Genomic DNA, 20,087 nt, shown 5'->3' with positions numbered 1-20,087 from the left:
GGAGCGCAGCAAGACTCCCGCCGCGGGTTCGGATCCTATATAGGAGTGGCCGGTGTGCTCACTGGTTGAGCGCGGTGCAGGCGACACCACACCAAGGGTTGCGATCCCCTTACCGGCCACGAAAAAGGCAAAAAAAAAAAAAAAAGTTATTTCTTCTGATTGTAATAGTAATGCATTTTTATTGTTGAGAAGTTGGAGAATTTAGAGAGGCATGCACAAGAAAATAAATTTACCCATCTAAAGGTAACTTCTGTTAACCTCTTGATATTTTTTCTTTTAGTCTGTTTTCCATGCAAATATATAATCTAATCTTATATAATCACATGCAATATATATTGCCCAAAACTGCATCATTCTACTTTTTACTTTTAGTAATATTTTTCTCATAATAAAAATAATACCTGCATATGTACAAATTTATTTATTACATAATTATTTACAAGATTATTATTTCTTATGTAAGTTTGGAGAATTTACAGACACACACACAAATACATACACATAGGAGGAAGAGAGAGAGAAGACAAATCACATCTAATTTTGTCATTCCAGGAATAAACACTCTTAACATTTAGTGTAGATCTTTTCTGGGGTACTTTTATAGTGTTACTTTCTTAACTTATTTTTCTTTATTTCATTTTGTCACTTTTCACTGGAGTCATAGACCTTTTGATATCCTCATCTTTTTTACCACTGAGATGAAATATAAGCAGTGGTCCCATACTCATATTGGGACCTGAGTGCTGAGCCAGTTGGATAATGAATTTTAAGAGAAGCTTAGTTAGGTAATGAGAATTAAATATTATCAGGTTAAGAATAGTGGGCTTTTATGGATAAGAATTACTATGCGTAGTGAATTCAAACATCTAGAAAAATTCTGACTTTTTACATATGTCTTTACATATGTATTTATTCCGGAAATATTGGGAAAATATCATGTATGTAAGGCATTAAGTTAACTACTTTAATGAATACAAATATGAATTAAACTCTGTCTCTGATCTCAAGGACTGTCTTATGGGAGAAAGATACGTAGGAAAATCTTTATACCACAAAACAAATAGGTGGCTAAGCATGATAGCATAAACGCCATAATCGTGCAAATTCCTACAAAGATGCAGGCAACTTTGACTTTTAGGATGAGTAAAACTTATTGGAAGAGAGAGCATATGGTCAGGGTCTTCAAGAACAAAAGGAATATCAGTAGAGTAATATTAGGAAAGGAATGGCATGAACAAAGCAAAAATATTAGACAGGGGTGTGTGTTTTCTTGTATCCATATGCCCAACATGCCAGAATGTGGGAGTGCAAAGTAGGAAGTATGCCTGGAAGGGGGCTTGGCTGTCAGGCCTTGCAGCACCGTGACTGTTATGATGTCAAGGATTTTGAACTGTATGGTAGGCAAAGGGGGTAGTTGAAGATTTGAGTCAGGGCATGGCATGGTGAGCTTGTATAGGAAGATAATTATGGTGGAGAAAGTAGAAGTAGAGAGGGACTATTTGGAAGACTATTAAAATATTGTAATAGTCTGACTAACAAAGGGTGACAACCTGAACAGGTGAAAGTGGAGAAGCCAAGAAAAGCCAGTGGAGTCCAATGGAGGCAAAAGCAACATGACTTAAAAGAATTGGAGAGAGGAAAGAATAAAGAAAACCTCAAGTTTTCTATTTTGGGTGATTCCAAGGAGAGCATTCCTTTAACTGAGAGAGGGAACACAGGAGCAAGAAATATATTCAGAGGTCATAAAGTGATAAGTTTAGCTTGGGTCATGTTGAGATTGAGGTGGCAAGAAGATGTGTTTAGGGAGATTCTGTTGCTCTGTTGCTAATAAAAGTTTGGTGCTTGGCCGAATAAATCATGTCTACAGGTGTAGATTTGGAAATCAGTTTAGCTGAGGTGGTTGAGCTGATGAGTGAACTCAGGAAGTGTCAGGCAAGTAAAAAGAGAGAGAGAGAGAGAAATAGGACAAAACTAGTGAAATTTCTACAATTAATGAGTTGGCAGAAAAATGGAGCAAATGAAGAAAACCAAACTAATCAGGAATCTATGAGTAAGAGAGTTCTGGAAAACACTTATTCACAGTCATAAAAGACTTTTTTTTTTCCCTAGTGTTTCAAATATGTTAGTTAACTTTCCTTTTCTCATCTGGAATACATACACCACGAGCATGGGTTTTTTAATGACAGTGAATGTGAAAGTGCTTTGGTAAGCCGTCAGACACTTTGCCAGTCTTAGGTGTTGTTATGAGTGTCACAGAAGTGAAGAAAGTGGGGAGTTCTGAGAAGGGAGAAAGTAATGTCAAATGCTACAAAGTTTCAGAATATGAATTGTTTGATTTGTAATTTAAGGAAGTTAAGTCAAAGAATGAATCTGCTCTCTAATCATTTGGAACGGTATTTCCCAAAGTATGGGGCATGTACCCCTGCTAGACCAAAAGATAATTTTGATTTTGGCACAGCCATTAAGTAGAACTGAATCACATAGCTAGAAAGTTATTTTCCTTTATTTCTTTTTATCACTCTTTCTGTTTCTCTTTTAATGACTCCTTTTGTTTCTCTTGTAATCTTTGCTTCATTCCATAATTCTGATTTATGTTAAGGGAAGAAAGTCCCAGTTGGGGCAAACGAGTCTTTAACATCTAGCACTAGGTAATCACCCTTTTAAATAAACTCTTTCAGGTTGTCAACAGTATCCAGCTAGAATTTACAACATCATAGTAGCTTTAAAATTATCTTCTACAGTACCTTCTTATTAGGGCAGGTTATACAAGTTTCCTAATTATGGTAGTGATATAAAGTTTTCTTTTAAAATATGGTTTTTAAACAAAAGTTCATCGATTTTTAAAAAATATTAAGTACAAAATTGCATAGCTGGTATATAGATATAGCAAAATTAAGAAAGTGGTATTCTAATGATGGAAGTTTAGAAAATATTGATTAGCCGTCTTCTCTCTGTTACATAGAGGGGCTGCCCTTAGCTCAACAAGGCTGAAACAATGTGTGAAATTTATGCTGGGATTTAGGGGTGTTGGGTTCTAGACCCCCAGATCTAGACACTCTCCTTTCTCTAGAATGTTGGGTCAATTTTTGAAGCCACTAGACTTTTCTGAACTTCTGTGTCCTTAGCTGTTAAAAATGAGATTAGCCATAAATGATCACTAAAATTCCTCCCAGCAATGAATTCTATGATTGAGTGATTCGTAAATAAGCCTATGCTTTCAAACTGATAAAGTTAGTTAAAATGTTTTTCCTCTGTAAGCCCATCAATATCATGTGTCAAGGCTAGAGACTTTCCAGACTGATGTCCACAACAAGGAAAACATCAGCAAATCCATTCTCTAATTGTGATTCAGATTATACCTTATTTGTGAAGGACAGTTGTTGCAAAAAGAAATCTGCTTCCGTTAAGGAAATTAATTAAAATTGAAAATGAAGGGCCGGCCCGGTGGCGCACTGCTACAGTGCGCCGCTTGGGAGTGTGGCGGCGCTCCCGCCGAGGGTTCGGATCCCACATACAGACCGGTTCCCGCTCACTGGCTGAGCGAGGTGTGGGAGCAACACCGAGGGTTGCGATCCCATTGCCGGTCCGGTCTGGTCCGGGCGCGACACTGAGGGTTGCGATCCCGTTGCCGGTCCGGTCTGGTCCGGGCGCGACACTGAGGGTTGCGATCCGTTGCCGGACACGAAACAAGAGACAAAAAGGAAAAAAAAAAAAATTGAAAATGAAATTGTAAATGAAAATTTGTTTGAATTTTCTGAGCCTAATGCTTTATGCTAAAACTGTACTCAGTCAGTAGTTTCATTGCAGCCATATTATCAATTCATAAAGCCTGAATTTTGTTTTTCAGTGTAGCAACTCATACTTATTAAGTTCTTATACTTATAAAGAAATCTCTATTTACTGATGTATTTCCATTTCTTAAAACTTATTTCCCCTGAGAAAAGGGAAAACAGGTGAAATGTTTTCTAACTGGCTGAAAGTTCTTCTGATTATTATTGTGGATTAATGTTACTCTGCATCCCAAGTAACTCTTAAAAAGAGAGGTATAACCCCTATTTGGAGGTGAAATGTTTTCTAACTGGCTGAAAGTTCTTCTGATTATTATTATGGATTAATGTTACTCTGCATCCCAAGTAACTCTTAAAAAGAGAGGTATAACCCCTATTTGGTGACCTTCACAGTCGAAAACATAGCAAAGGACCAGGCAATAAATAAAAAATGGAGATGGCATGGGTACAGAAAAAACACACACACAGTCTTTGGATCTGAAAAATTTGAGTTTGTGACTACCTTTAAAAAGTTTCCGTATGAATAATTTCTTCTGTATGATTAGAGTGACCTTCACAGTCGAAAACATAGCAAAGGACCAGGCAATAAATAAAAAATGGAGATGGCATGGGTACAGAAAAAACACACACACAGTCTTTGGATCTGAAAAATTTGAGTTTGTGACTACCTTTAAAAAGTTTCCGTATGAATAATTTCTTCTGTATGATTAGAAAGGGAGAATTTGTCCCTGTCCTTTTTGAGCTGTCACCTTTTGCTCTAACTTGCATAACAAGATTACAAGAGTGTGCAAGAAACTTAACCACTATAAGATGCCGTTTTCACATCAGGAAAAAAAAGAGATAAAAATACAGTCATCATGTTTTTATGTAAAATTCCCAGCAATGCAGTGGATGCGTCCTAGCCACTCAACAAGTGTTAGTTCCTGATGTTACAATAACGCTGTCTGAACAGTTAAGATTAAATACACTTGTTTAGGGAAGATCATCTTTCATGGCCCTTCAGAACCTCTTTCCTCTCCTGTTCTCTATATGAAATTAGACTTGCTTTCCTGGTTTCCTGGCTTACAGATTACAAGAGCAGATTAGAAGATGTGAAGAACACAAAAGGAAAAAGATGAAGAAATGGAATGAAATAGAAATAATTTCAAAATTGTAGCTATCTAGAGCCATTTAGTACAGAGGAAAACAGTCCTTCATACCTCAGTAGTCACTTAGGGCTTTTCTATACTATAGCAAGACATAATATAGGGTATTCCAAATGATGGTCTTTGATTTACCAAGGCTAAGTTAAAATATATGTACTTTGCTTATTTTAAAAGGCATGCAATACATTTTGATAGAGTTTCAATATGAATAGAACAAAACTTTAAGAATTTTTTTCTGTGTATGCTTTTATGGGCAAACCTTTAGCCATCCAAAACACTCAGCCATGGAGATTAACTCAGTCTTTAGAAATTCCACATAAGTATGGTATTACTGAAATATCTTTTGTGCATCTAAAGCACATAAGCTAAGACTCTACATATTCTATGAAAGAGGATAAGACATTTCTAATTGCTAAGTTAAAATAATTTTTATGAAGATAAACTTTTCTTTGTTTTCAGAAGGGGCATTTGACAGAAATTACTCATGGACTTTAGCAGTAGCTACTTTCTCACATTTTTTTTTTCTGCAGGACTTTATGTTAGGGCAGTTTACCCAGGGAGGACCCAGGGGCTTTATTTAGCTTCTCATGGTATCACCTGTGATTCTCTGGGCAAAACACTTACATTGGGTCTGGTTTGCCCATTAAAACCAAAGCCCTTTCTGAGTTATCCCCATGAGAACAGAATGGACATAAGTTAGTGTAAATTCATATATACTGTGTACAGTATCCACAGTATACAGACTCAGTACCACAAATATTGAGCTAAGTGCATCTAAAAAGAGTCGAGGGGTGGGCAGTTGCAGACCCCATAGAGAGAACATGTAGAAACCAGTACCATCAAAGGTCGACCAGTCAAATATCAAGGCTGGATTTTTCAGAGAACCAGATAATGCCACTTTTATGACTATTAATAACATATGAGTTATATATACAAAGATAAAATTAGTAAAAAATAAATTCTGCTTCACAGTGTAATCTGATTGCCAGCAGAGTTCAGAAATGAACTTTCTCCTTGTGCAGGTGGCATTGCCTAATGGACCAGTGATCATTCTGTAACCGCCCCAACCCTCCATTTCCCTTTTATGGACAGTCCTTAATTCTGCCAGATCCATAAGCAATTCCAGGGTGACAGATTCTTTGGTTTCCCCTCTAAACTCTTTGATTGTGCCTCTGGTAATTAACGTACCAAACGGTCTTTAGGGGCATTTCATACACATGCTCTGCAGCTAATCAGAGTGCCTTGGCCTACTGTTTTCTTACCTCTGTGTTTTCCACATGTTTAAGAGCTCAGTTCAAACACCAGGCCCATTCATTTCTGCAGAGGCATGGCAGAGCTCAGCTCTGATTTGGGTGTCTGCTTCAAACAGAGATTTTCCAAAGGATATCCTGCAGTAGATAAATCATTTCATTAGGCCAGGTTCCCTTTTCAAACCAGGAAGCAGAGTGCCTGCCGTGTAGGAAAACCCAGATAATATTGTGATGGCTGTACTCAGAGCACTTGTAAATATTGCTGCCAGTGTCTTTTATCCAGGTTCCATCAAGATTGTATTTAAACATTGACAGGTTAATTATGTGTTTTAAAGCTTTGTGTAGGGAGAGCTGATAGGAAGTCTGTGAAATGAGTTCTTTACATGTTGCAATGACAATTTTTCCCCAAATGTCTCCTCCAGCTGATTACTCCTCATGCCATCCGTGTGCAGACCCCTCCTCGGCACATCCCTGGTGTTGTGGAAGTCACACTGTCCTACAAATCCAAGCAGTTCTGCAAAGGGACTCCAGGAAGATTCATTTACACAGGTAAGAAACACTGCAGATGGTGAACACAGAACTGCTTTAGCCTCGTGGGGTCTTTTATTTTATCTTATAGTTACAAGTGTGTATTTTATTTTTAAATCTAGCTTCTGTTAAGATCAGATTTCTTTCTTCATTTCACCATATGCATAACCAAGTGAATTGTTTTTATTATTATTATCGTTATTATTAAGAATTCATCTAGGTCTCCATGTTGAATGGCAGGATCTGTTGAAATAATTGGTTGGATTCCTAAAGAAGCAGCATGGGAAATAAGAGAAGGAGAAAGAGGTGTAGACAATCCTGAGTCTCTCTGCATGTTAAGCCAGCTTGTCGGGATTTGTTCACTCTATGGAGTTAAGGGTGTACTTTCATGAACAGTACAACTTACTTCTAGCCTGCCCATAGCATTTGTGTTAAACACAATTGGTAGTTTTCGTATTTAATTCTGGGTTGGTGCTGTTTTCCACAGTAAGCTACATTTTGTCCTGCCCAAACAAACTTGGTACGTGGGCTGGTTTGCGGTAAGAAGCTAGGGTTACAGGGTGAGTATGAATTCACCTCCATCAGACAGAGAGAGCCAGGCAGGATCTCTGTGGATATACATCAGATAGATGGGCTAAATGCCCGATGTGTACTCTAAGAGATCCCCAGATTGTAATGTGCAAACCAAACACCCAGGGATCTTTTTACAATTCAGATTCTGCGGTAGTAGGTCTGGTTAGAACCTGAGATTCTGCATTTCTTACAAGCTCCCAGGTGGGGCTGATGCTGCTGGTGAAAGGACCACACTGAAGAAATTCAGTGGCGAATTTCTGGGCCCTCTGCTTGGTATCAGTCATCCCTAGGTAGCTGTCTCCATGAACTGGACCCAAATCTCCTCTTTCAAAAAAGGACCATGAGGCCAGATGAAGTGCAGAGCGGAAGTTGCTATCACACAAAGGGATTCCAGAGCGGTGAAGGGATAAATAACTCTGTTAGCACATCCTAATTATAACCATACAAGTAAATGGACAAATTTTATTTTGCCATGACATTTTACCTCAAAGCATCTTTTCCTGGTATTTTAATGCTGGGAACAAAACCAAACATGAATCTTCGTCACAAAGTCTCTCTCTCTTTCTGTCTTCTCTGTCTCTCAAGATTATAAAAACAATTAATGCATCCTGACTCTTGGAAATGCCTCCCAGCCCTTTAAACACAATGCAGGTTTGGTGCCTGCCTGACGATTAGTTTTAGTTAATTGAAAATTATAGGATTGACCCAAGAGGAAAATTTTGTTTGCACTCCAATCACTTTTACAAATTAAGGAAAATTACCACAATTTTGTTTAGCTAAGGTTTCACACTGAGTTCAAGAAATTAGCTCAGCCATCCCAACAAAGTCAGCACTTTGTTAGCGAGCACTTGAAAAAATAATAGTCTATCTGGAGTTTTGTGGTGTATACAAACGAAGCATAGAGAAAGCTATGATGCTTTATAGAAGTAGGCCAAGTGTTTTTAATTAGGCTTATTGGTTCAGCGTAAGTTTTGAAGAACAATCAAACTAGCAGATTAGCTGTTTCTTTTAAAGCTAGGATTTCTTGCCATTCATTTTTCCCATGAGAACTTCCACATAGCACTATTTTTTTTTTTTTTTTTTTTTTTACAAGCCTCATTAGGGGCCTGCAGGAAAAGGACCAATTGAAACTTCTGATACTGTAACATTCCCCACCATCATTCCAATGGATGGGAGTTTTTCACAGTGTTCCTTGCTGAACTCAGTGTTCTGGAACATATTACAAAACCACAGAGGCCAAATGTTTTCTCTGAGGAGTTTGGACTCTGTTTTTGGCCGAAAACATTTAGGCCTTGCTGGCTGCTTATTTACTCTGCTATTAAGAACAAGAAAACGAGAAGAAAAAGAAGAAGAAAATGTTTGTGTGGTGGGAGGTATAAGAGGCAATCAGCCGTGGTTTCCGCTTTGGTGACAACGTCCCTGCCCATTAATGGTTCCATTTTGTGGTCAGGTCTCATTTAGAAGAAATTATTTTTAATCAGTGTTCAACAAAATATCCCCTAGAGCCACCTGGCCATAAAAGGTTTTTTAAAAAAATCCCCATTAAATTACTCAAGTTCTCAAAAGAAAATAACTAGGGACCCATCATTATTTGGAGATTTTAATCATTAAAAAAAATTGCCATCCATTTAAGAAATCACATCTCAGAAAATCTATATCATATTGGAATTAAGATCAAAAATAACAGCGGTAGATTTGCAAATCTAGAAAAGTAGTTAAGGAAAAGAGCGATAAGTTGGTGTGTATGCACATGTATGCATGTGTGGGAAAATTAAAATATGAAAAAATGCTTCCGGTGATCTTGCCTTAAACTGTGGGCAACAGACATGAAGACTTAGTTTTTTAAGTATTCTAGGAGAGAGTCTAACCTCTCTCCGTATTGGAAAAATAAAAATTTGAAGAAATTGGCACAAAGACTTCTCCACTGATATAGTTGGCTATAAACAGCTACTGTGATATCACATTATTTCAAACATAAGGGTATCTCTGCTAATTGGTGAACTACACATGGGCCTTTTGATCATTAGCATTAAATTTCCCTACCAAAGGTCACTTGTTCATGGCTGGGGCTACAGGCCCTACCGGCCCCTGTGATTTACTCAGTTTACCTCTCTGCTTGTCACCACTTACTGGTGAAGGTATAGAGATGGGTCGTGAAAGTTCTTTGTTCTTTGCATCCAAACAACTGCTCAGGTGATTGTAAATGTATGGCACCCCTCTGTCCACCCACAGAAGTTTGTCCTTCATTTTCTTTAGCATTTGTAGTATTTCAAGATGTGAGGTGTGGTTTTCTAGATTGGGTGAGCTAACCTTCTGCTTTCTTACTGGAATGTCACTTGCAATTTTTCCCTTAAAACAAATAGAAATACCATAGAGAAACATAACACCCCAAACTAAGGCACTGTTGCTGTTTTCAGAGTGGGCACGAGAGAGTTTGGGTGCATAGATGTTGAAGTCTGTAAGAATCCATAAACATAAAAAAAAAAAAAGAAAAGAAAAAACCTCAGGGACAACATGACCTGATCTATGCAAATATAGGCAGACTTTTGGAGGGGGACTAAACAGATTGCCTGCAAGCTAACTCTACTGCAGGGATGGTGAGTGTAGCGCTTTGTCATGGTTCTTCAGACCAGAGACACACAAGGCTTTCTTAGCTGCCAGATATGTGATTCTCTTGTGTTTGGCCAATCAGAGTCATGGAAGAAAGTGAACCCCAACTTGATTAGAATAAAAAAGTTCAATAGCACTTCCCAGATCTTGCTTTAGTGTGTCCAGTTACTCTTATGTAAATGCAGGGCAAGGCTGACTTTAAATTTTAAATAATGTTTCTAAAAGAAGGAAATAAAAACTCTCTCTAATCACAGGATTGTTTTCAAAGCCCTAGAATTGTATGTGTGGTCAGTCAGTCCAATAGGAAGTAAATCACCCCTAACTTCCAGTGCCATGTAAGGGGGTCTCCAATACCTTTATTAGTCTCATAGCTTGTTTTCTTGCAGCTGTTACATCTCTAAGTGACTTGGAACTTTTAGAATCATGATCTCTCATGCTAAGTCCTAAATAACTTTGGGAGCCCATAAAAGAGTCTTAGGAGCCTTTAGCTGTTTCTTCCAAGTTCTTAGAATTGGTTTTCCTAATAAGAAGTGGCCAAATCCAAATGCAAGTTTTACCTTCATTCCAGTTATTTCACCACAGGAGAGGCCTCTGTGTCTGGGGAAAATATGACTGGGAGAACGGGCCACCAGGACGATGCTTGACCAGTTTTGGTGTGCTCTGAGAGCCATGCACTACTTGCTACCCCCAAAGTCGGTGAAAGCCCCGCTGAATGACTGTCTAACAGCTCAGATGTTTGGTTAGGTCACTTCTCAGATCCTTTCTACTGCCAGATTCTTTTTTTCTAAACATTTTCCACCCAACTTCCTGCCCCTGTGGAAAGACTAACTCAAATCCCTATCTGTTAGTCTCAGAATTAACTTTGGCATAAAAATTTTTCCTGGAAACACTTCCTGTTTGTATGTTGTACCTCAGACAATGTCTCATCCGTCTCAATGCATAGCACATTGCTTTGCAGGTAGGAGGGGCTATTTTTTTCTAAACATTTTCCACCCAACTTCCTGCCCCTGTGGAAAGACTAACTCAAATCCCTATCTATTAGTCTCAGAATTAACTTTGGCATAAAAATTTTTCCTGGAAACACTTCCTGTTTGTATGTTGTGCCTCAGACAATGTCTCATCCGTCTCAATGCATAGCACATTGCTTTGCAGGTAGGAGGGGCTATTTTGGCTGCATGTGCTCTGTGGGACTTGACTTTTACCATGACTTTCAAGTTTTCCTTTATTTCTCCCTATACCTCTTGTACTCTTCCTGTTCCCCACTCCCTCCCATCTCTCATCCCTCTCTTTTCTTTCCTCTTGTTCCCATCCTTTCTTCCTCACTCCCAAAGAAATAGTACAGCATAGTGATTGAGCGCTTGGGTTGAAGATGATGGATGTAGATTGAACTCTCAGCTCTACCGCTTATTAGAGAGATTCTTTGGACATCATATGATGTCTCTGAATCATAGTTGCTTCATCTTTACAAGGGAATACCTTGTAAAAACCTTGCTGGGGTTGTTTTTGGATCAGTGAAATGTGTGCAAAGCATTTACCATGAGGCCAGATATTAGTAGTTTCCGTTAATAAATAGTGGCCATTATTGTTAGTCATTCATTCATTTGTTGCTGAGTCCCTAGCATGTAATAACTATTCTACATGTATCGTTTATCATCACCAGCATCTTCCTAGAGGTCTAAAAAACATCCTTTAGGACTTTTAGTCATAAAACTATAGGCATCAGTAAATTAAAGAAACAACACTAATCAACCCACAAAGAAAAAATGTAAAGTATAAATAAGGTAAGAGAAAAAAAGATTTATAAATGTGAGTGTAGCAACTTGGTTGTAACAAATATTTTCTCAGGAATGGTCTCAAACAATAAATATTTCAATAAGGCATTCCTGATTTGTAAATTCTCTGGTGTTGATTTCTTTCAGGCACAGCACATGCTTATTCTCTTGTTTCCATCCCAAACTTCAGGGCCTCCTCTGGAGGCCACGGTAACATGGGTACAGCCCACCACCAACCTTCTTCAAAGGTGTTCAGATTCTAATCAGCTTCAATTCCAGGCCCAAGAGGTTTCAGGCCAGAACGCTGTGTTTCTAGTTCTTGGAAACCACTTTCACAAAATGAAAGCTGCCACCGTGGGACTGAACAAAGTCATCAGTGTTAGGAGACAAGTGGAGGGTTAGCACCTCATGGACCTCCTGTTCTTTAGCCTTTTCTTACACTAATTAATCACTACATTAAGCTTCTGAAAAGCCACTTGCCTGTCGCTAGCCTGCAGAGAAACCTCCCCTCTTTGCTCACTATATGTAAGATGCAACCCAAACCCCACACCTGGCATTCATAGCTTATGTGCTGTGCGCCCAGTGCTTTTTCTCCCGTCAAACCACTTCCTTCACTGTGCCTCAAGCTCATGTCATATCTAGCTACTTTGGACATGGTAGGTCCCCTGTAAGATCCAGGTCAAGCCCCGTTTCCTCCATGAAGTATAGCATGCGAACACTGGGCTGAGAGCAAAGAGGCTTGTATTATAGCTCCAGCTCTGCTACTAACTGGGTGTGAGACCTAGGACAAGTGGCTTAAGTGCTCCAGTCTCCACTTTCTTCAATGAAAAATCAACCAATTGGACTAGGGGACTTTGACGGTCCCTATGGCTTTCTTGATTGATTGGAAGAGTCTCTGTCCTTGGATCTCTTTTGTCCTATGTACTTATACCACTCATTCATCATTCACTTCCACATGTCTTCTTTTGTTTTGTTTACAAGCTTCATGAAGGGAGAGAAACCCCTTTCTGATCTTATACTAACTTATACACTGTGTTGAAGAAGCTTGACTCAGTATGTTTCTTGCAATAGGTGATCTCTAATAACTGATTGACGTATTGCCCAGGATCAATGGGTCTTCATTGACTTTTGTGTTCTGGAGGACACAGAATGTAAATAAGAGCTGTTAATTAAGAATCTGTCCCTCTCACTTGAAGTTTTTCATGCATAGGACACAGTAGGGTTTCTGTTAAAGAAAAAAAATGGAGTTAGGTCTATATTGTAAATACTCTTCATTTTTTTAATCTGTAAAATGGAGATATTTTAATAGTACCTTCATCAAAGGAGTAAATGGGTCAATGTATGTAATGCATCCTGACAGTACCTGGTCCAGTTTGAATGCTCCCTAAAAATAAACTTGCAAAGGGAGAAACAGACAGACAGTGAGAATGTTGTTTCTCTTGAAGATCAAAAAAGAATGGGTATTGTCATTAAACACACTTTGGTATTATATACATGCTAGCTTTCATCATGATTAAAGACATTATTTCTTTCTAGGCATTAGAGTAAGAATCAGAAGTCCTGGGTTCTAGTTCTGATTTTACCACTTCCTTTTGTTACCTAATTCATTCACCTCACAAATGTTTGTGGATTGCCTGTTCTATTCTAGGCAATGTTCTAAACCAGTTATAGGTAATTTCTTAAAACGGTGTTGAGCAAAACCAGACACAATCCCTCTTTTCATTGACCTAAGAGGGAACATGGATGTTTGTGAGTTGACTATTTCAAACCTCCTAAGTGTCTAGAAATATGGAAACAGGGTTTCAGACAAGCATATAACATAGGAACCCTGACTGCTCAGTTTGAGATAATTCCCCTCAGGAAAAGGTGTATGAGCCGAGGTCTGAAGGATGACTGAGAGTTAACCCAGAAGTCAGTGAAGGATGGAAGGTAGAGTGGGGCTGGGGAAAGAGAATGAGTGTTTCAGCAGAAAAAGCATATAAGAAGGCACTGGCTGGAGGAAATGTGGCATCTTGGAAGGCTGTAAAAATTCCAGTGAGGCTAAAAACTCAGGAGAGAGCAGGAGAATGGAAAGAGGGAAGGCTGGAGAAGTGGGCTGGAAAAGCATACACAAAACCTTTTAAGCCATGGAGAGGAGTTTAGTTGTTACCTTAATGGCAGTCCTTGAGGGTCTGAAATGACAGGTGGACATAAGCAGATTTACATTTTGGAAAAAAACAAACTCTGGCTGGATGGAGCATAGGAGACCAGAGTGGATGTTGGAAGTCCTTTTAGGATGTCATTGCAGTAGAATGGGGAAGAGATTTGGTAACTTTGATTTGGATAGTAATGGATGGAGATAAAAGTGAGGGGATTCAAAAGGTATTTAAGAGGAAAAGTGGAAAGGACTTTAAGATGGGCTGTATGTGAGGATGAGGGAGACAGAGGGGTTAAGGCAGTCAGATTTTTGGCTTTCTCAACTTAAGAGATGGTGGGGCCATCACTCTTGTGGGTTTCCCAAGGGTCTTGTGAATCAGTGAAAAAATGGGCATGAAAATGTTTTTAATATTCTACACATTTGTTAATTGTTATAAAGACAGGCCTAAGCAAACTCAGGAAGAACTGGGGAAAGGGAGGCAAGAATGTGTTTTCTTTTTTATCAGATTGTTTTCACTTAGGATTCAGCTGAAGAAGGGCTGTGTAATGAACACTTGACTAGCAGTTCTGCCTTAGCAGCGTGTCCTAATTGGAAAAGACCCAACAAGAAAGAAAAATTCACAGGCTGCTCTTGTCCACATGTCTTGAGTGTTACTCCAAATGAGCCATTTACACACAAAGAAAATAATTCAAGGCAGAGGCAATGTTTATTCTTTCTGCTTTTGTGATACAAAGGGTAGGTCACAAGCCTTTTCTCCTCCGCTGAAGGGAGGTTTTTTTTTTTTTTTTTCCCCACAAAATGTGATTTTTCCTGAGCTGATATATGTTGATGTGATTGGTGATTCTGAATCCACTGGATTCAGTGTTGCTGCAGTTAAACTCTATGGTGCCATAATGGGGACAACAACAGCAACAAAAGTCCCTAAAAGTAACCATTGTGCTTCTCCAACATCTATAAAATGAAAGCTGTTTCTGCGAAGAATAAGGCCAGTCTGAAGGAAGCATATTATGTATATTTTATGTATATACTTTCCAAGAAATATGACCTTTATTTCCTATTTGGAGTGGAGTGTAATCAGGACTTGAGTAGCTAGTGTAGCAGGATCATTAAAAGGGATATTTTCACTGACATTAAAGGTCTAAATGACCACGAGCCCTTATATACAACCTTGGCTTTTTCCTGTCTACCCAGAGTTAATAAGTGATAAGGCCAGGAGGGAGATAAATCACAGAAATCCCTGTCCAAAGAAAACATATTGACTACAGGCAAGCAAATAACAGACCATAACCAATGGTCCCATTCATCATTCATGTAATAGGGATATAAAGTATTTCCTACCAATGAAACCGTATAGAAGGAAAAGGCAGATAAGCTTGCCCGATCTAAGGCATGTGATTTGGTTATTAAAGGACATGAACTATTTGTCACATGGCTTTAATCTTTAAGATGTGTTGCCGTTTCTAAACTATAAATTTCTGGTAAGGGATTAGAAAGCTATTAACAATAAAGGTAGGAACTGAGCTTTATATGTATTCTTGCCAAAGAAATGCAATACTATAAAGTCTTAAACCTCTAATCTTTTTAGTATGATATAACATGATTTAGTTTTCAAAGCCAATAAATTATTTGAAGGTTTTCAAGTTTTTTGTTGTTGTTGTTATTGTTGTTGTTTTAAAAATCCAGCATAGTGATAAATGAACCCTTCCGCTTTTTAACTATGTATCCTGAAACTTTCTCTAATATTTCAAGAAAAGAGGAAGATGGGGAATTAAATTTCTTTCTTTTTCTCTTTTTCTAAGATTTATTCCAAATGTTTGATGGAGAGTTACTTTCTTATTTATTTGTGTTCACAGTGGTATGGATGCTGGTCCTGCTGTTCATTGTTAAAGTTATCTAAGAGATGTGGTGCCTACAAGAGAATTAAAGCTTGTTTTTCTTTCTTTATTGCAAGGTAATACATGTTGATTTCAAATAATTTAGGAAGCACCAATAAAAATAATTAAAATAATATTAAGATTGCTCGTATTTCTACCAGTGTTTTAAAACACAAACATGCAGTAAATGTGAGCTGTTTATTTCATTTTTAATGCTATAAATCTTGCAGTGGTTTTCCTATGTATTTATCTGCTTCACTGTCAAAACAGGGTGATACCATACATAATATTATATAATTTTGTTTTTCATTTATCATATATATCATGGTGTTATAAACAATTTTTAGTCCTTGATAATCATTCCATGCTTATCAAGGTTCCATTCCATAGAACTTTATAATGAGATATATCCTTATCTTGGAGTTAAAGCACAGATACTTTGAGTTTGGGTTCTCATCGCTTTTGTTTCTGAAAAACCTACAGCCCAGGGTCAATAGTCCTGCACCTGGATTCTTTGGGGTCTGGATCTGAGATGGCCACATTGGTTGGGATTCATCAGCCATTGAGTACACATTGCTCTGAAGACCTGGTGTCCTTAGAGGTTGAGTCCAGCTCCCAAATGCACATTCAGATACTGCATGGAGCTGTTTCTGTTTTCAACCTGAGCAACCTCCAGGGTCAATGAATTCCATAAATTTCTATGCTATGTAAAGCAGTTCTGTACTTCCCATAAGTAAAAAGTGGAACTCATCTAAAACACTTACCATACCTGAGACTTAATTAAATCCCAAATTATAATTTTCCTGTCTACATTACTTTACATTACTGAAATGTAAAGCATCCCCCCTCCCCGAGAATCTGTGTAAGGTAGGCTCTTTTAGCCCATTTTTAAGACAAGTAAACTTAGAAAGATGAAGTAACTTCCCCAGGGTTATATAATTAGTGAGTGGAGGAGCCAGGATTTGGACCCTGGTCCAGGGATCCTGGAGCCTACACTGGGATAAACGTCCTGGGGTGCTACTTGTCTTTGTTAATCTGTAGAATTACCTGATTCCTTGAAATCAGGTTGTTGGTGATGGGAGAGTGTAGGTATTTCTAGGACATGTGAGGTCTGACAGGAACTGGAGTCTTAAATATTTTAACCAAATCATATCATTGTGGACATAATGCATATTTGCATGGAAGATTTAAAAAATACAGAAAAGTATGAAAAAATGATCCTCCGTTGTACCATCTTTCAGAGACACTGTTCATATTTCTAAGTACTTTCTTCTAATTTTTCTTTGTGTGCTCTTACATATTTTTATCAGAGTGAATCACAACTGTTTATGTAATTTTGCATCCTGCTTTGTAATTTAAATTATTAGACATTTCCTCTGTTAGTTCAAATTCTTCCTGAATGCATTTTAGTGGGTATGTAATAGTTTGTTTTATGGCTGCACCATTATTCACTTAATCATTCCCTTATCATTGGACAGCCACATCTTTTCTTTTTAGAACTTTTAACATCCTATATGCCAGAATATAGCATGATCTTGAATACAAGGTGTTTCCCCATTTTTCTAATGAAGTTTTTAAGTTTTAGGGCCAACTTAATCATATAAATACATATTTATAGATACCAGTGAATTATCAAATGTCTACTTATGGGCCGGCCTGGTGGCGCACTGGAGAGTGCACCACTTGGGAGCGTGGCAGCGCTCCCGCCGAGGCTTCGGATCCCATGTGGAGACCGGTTCCCGCTCACTGGCCGAGCACGGTGCAGGCGGAACACTGAGGGTTGCGATCCCGTTACCGGTCAGAAAAAAAAGACAAAAAGGAAAAAAAAAATGTCTACTTATAATAGTTCACATATTAATTTAGTTACACATACATATATAATTTCCAACATTTACAAACATAACTTTTCCTGCTTTTATAGTTTCTACTTTTATTTGAACTCTTTCCAGCCATCTCTGCCATCAGTGGTCTTTTTTTTTTTTTTAAATCAAAACCAGAGCCATTTTTACCCCATTATATTCTCTTCTATCTAAGTTGTTTGAAATACAGTTCTTTTTAAATCTGTACATGATGTTTTCACTGGAAATTGTATCCTAAGCCATAAGTAACCATTTGCTATATTTAAATCTACAAACAAAACCACTTTCAGCAATATTTTTAAAACTTATCTTTAAAAGGTTTGCTTTGAGGAACATCTGTAATGGTGAGAGGTCAACATCCTAGGAAGAGTTACTATATTTATGGTAATTTTCTATTTCTCCTTTTTGTTTGACTGACTTCTTTACTTCTGTAAGCATCCCAAGTCACCATTTGTTATGGTTGTTTCATGCCCCTACTTAGTTTAAAATAACATAATTGAGAAAGCACCTTGTCATAGGAGAAACTTTAACATTAGTCAAATATATAATGAGAGAACTTTTGGGAGGGGGGAATCTCTCTGTATATTTCAGCACATTGATATTTCTTTGCTGGTGTTGGGTCATCTGTCATGTGTGATCCTTGGTACGAACTGAATTGTCTATACCACATACTATTTTTGACTTGAATAAAGCATGCTCACCCTCTTAAATGGGCCTCATATTATTCACGGCACTGAAAGTGCAGGTGGACACCAACCTATTAATACCAGATTTGAGATTTTCTACAGTATCTCTCAATGGTGAGAGGTAGACAGAGCTGGGACTCCCTAAATCATGGGCAGAAACAACTAGAGAAGAGCAGACTTCCCCTTGTACCCACTGCTCTTCGACCTCGCTCGAGTAATTGTTCATCTTTTTCCTGTTAACGTCAACTGTGGTTAACTTCTTTACATCACGTTGGAATGCCTGACCTGCTAGGCAGAGCCACCTGGGACCAGCCCCGGTGGTTAGTGTCAGGAAGCACCAACTCCCAGTCAATATGGACTTAATTTAGATCTCTGTTTAATGCCAAAAATATATTTACATTTAAATATCTGTAAAGAATATGGCCTTCCCAGTCGTTCCTCACACGTGCATCGTTCATTTCCTTTTAGTTTTAACTGATTTTTAAAGTAGTCACTGAGGCCAGGATGAATCTTTGAGGTTGTCGGGAAGTCTGGGTGGAGAAGTTCCTTTAGAGAATCTGTTTTGAGCAAACTTGTAGGTCTTGTACTTCTCCAATTTCTTCAAGACTAGAAAAATGAAACATTTGCATTGGTTAGCTCAGAAGACATAGGAGGATCATCTAACGGCTTAGAAATTTTGCTTAGTAAAATTACTGGTGTCAAAGCAAAAAAAAAAAATTATTGTGACTTATCACAAAGTTGTATGTAAGGGGCCAAAGTACAGACCTGCCTTTGAAGCCTTTTGTGTCTCATCTTCTTCTTAATCATCTAACGGCTTAGAAATTTTGCTTAGTAAAATTACTGGTGTCAAAGCAAAAAAAAAAAATTATTGTGACTTATCACAAAGTTGTATGTAAGGGGCCAAAGTACAGACCTGCCTTTGAAGCCTTTTGTGTCTCATCTTCTTCTTATATTTGTATAAAATAAGTAAATTTGATTAAATGCAGTTTTACGGTTGACCAAGCCTTTTCCATTCATTAATTCTTTTTTGTTCTCTGTGAGATGGGAAGAACAGGTATTTTTAGCTCCATTTCAGGTGTAAAAAATGAGGTTTAGAAAGAGGTAAAAGTGGTTCATTTATAGTCATTTGGGACACCTAGTGATGGGCCTGGTGTCAGGTCTACATTCCTCCAAGCTACCTTTTGGTAGCTCAGATTTTTACAACCACAAAATGGACTTAACACTAGTTTTACTCCACTTTGTAGTTTTCTATAAACATAATTCACTAATTAGACTGGAGAAATCTAGATCTTAGGCTGCCTTCCCAGCAATGACATTTTGATTACGTGTAGCACTTTTGTTTCATTCATAGCACTTACCAGTAGCTAATACGATGTGGACTGTTTCTCTGTTTACTTGTGTGTAGCCTGTGTGTCTCACTAGAATATAAGCCCCATGAAGGCAGGGTCTTTGTCTGTCTTGCTCATCACTGTTCTCAGTGCCTAACACAGAGTGAGACACAAAAAATATTAGTCCAGTTAATGAATGGAAGAATGTATGAAGAAATGACTAAAAATGTGCTCATAAATTTATGGAATGTGAGCAATAAAGGTAACCTTGTAACCCAAGTTGTTGACTTCTTTATACACGGTAAAAACTAAGCTTACAGAGTTTTAAAGAGTTGAATAAAGTCACTCAGCTAGTGGTAGATCTTTACACCAGATTCCTTTTTTTCAGACTGTCAGCCAAGAGCTTGTCTCTACATTATGTATATTCCCATCAGACTCAGTTATAAAGAATGAAATGACTACAGATCTCTGTAATCAAGACAGATATCAATTTGAATCCTGGCCCAATCAATTTCTTGCTAGTTTTTTAACTGATCT

At 38.0% G+C, this 20,087-nt stretch overlaps 1 protein-coding gene across 2 annotated transcripts in view; it reads left to right on the top strand.

The window, feature by feature from the left end:
* The window catches only part of EBF1 (early B-cell factor 1), a 402,505-nt gene that overhangs the window by 308,708 nt on the left and 73,710 nt on the right, over window positions 1–20,087 (top strand). For both annotated transcript variants that reach the window (XM_008571252.1, XM_008571253.1), the window contains exon 9: window positions 6,606–6,732. In XM_008571252.1, the coding sequence (XP_008569474.1) occupies window positions 6,606–6,732 (127 nt within the window). The remainder of the gene's footprint in view (window positions 1–6,605; window positions 6,733–20,087) is intronic.

The sequence above is a fragment of the Galeopterus variegatus genome, unplaced genomic scaffold (genome assembly GCF_000696425.1).
Source record: "Galeopterus variegatus unplaced genomic scaffold, G_variegatus-3.0.2 Scaffold671, whole genome shotgun sequence".
Classification (NCBI taxonomy): Eukaryota; Metazoa; Chordata; class Mammalia; order Dermoptera; family Cynocephalidae; genus Galeopterus; species Galeopterus variegatus.
This window is presented reverse-complemented; position numbering and strand designations above follow the sequence as displayed.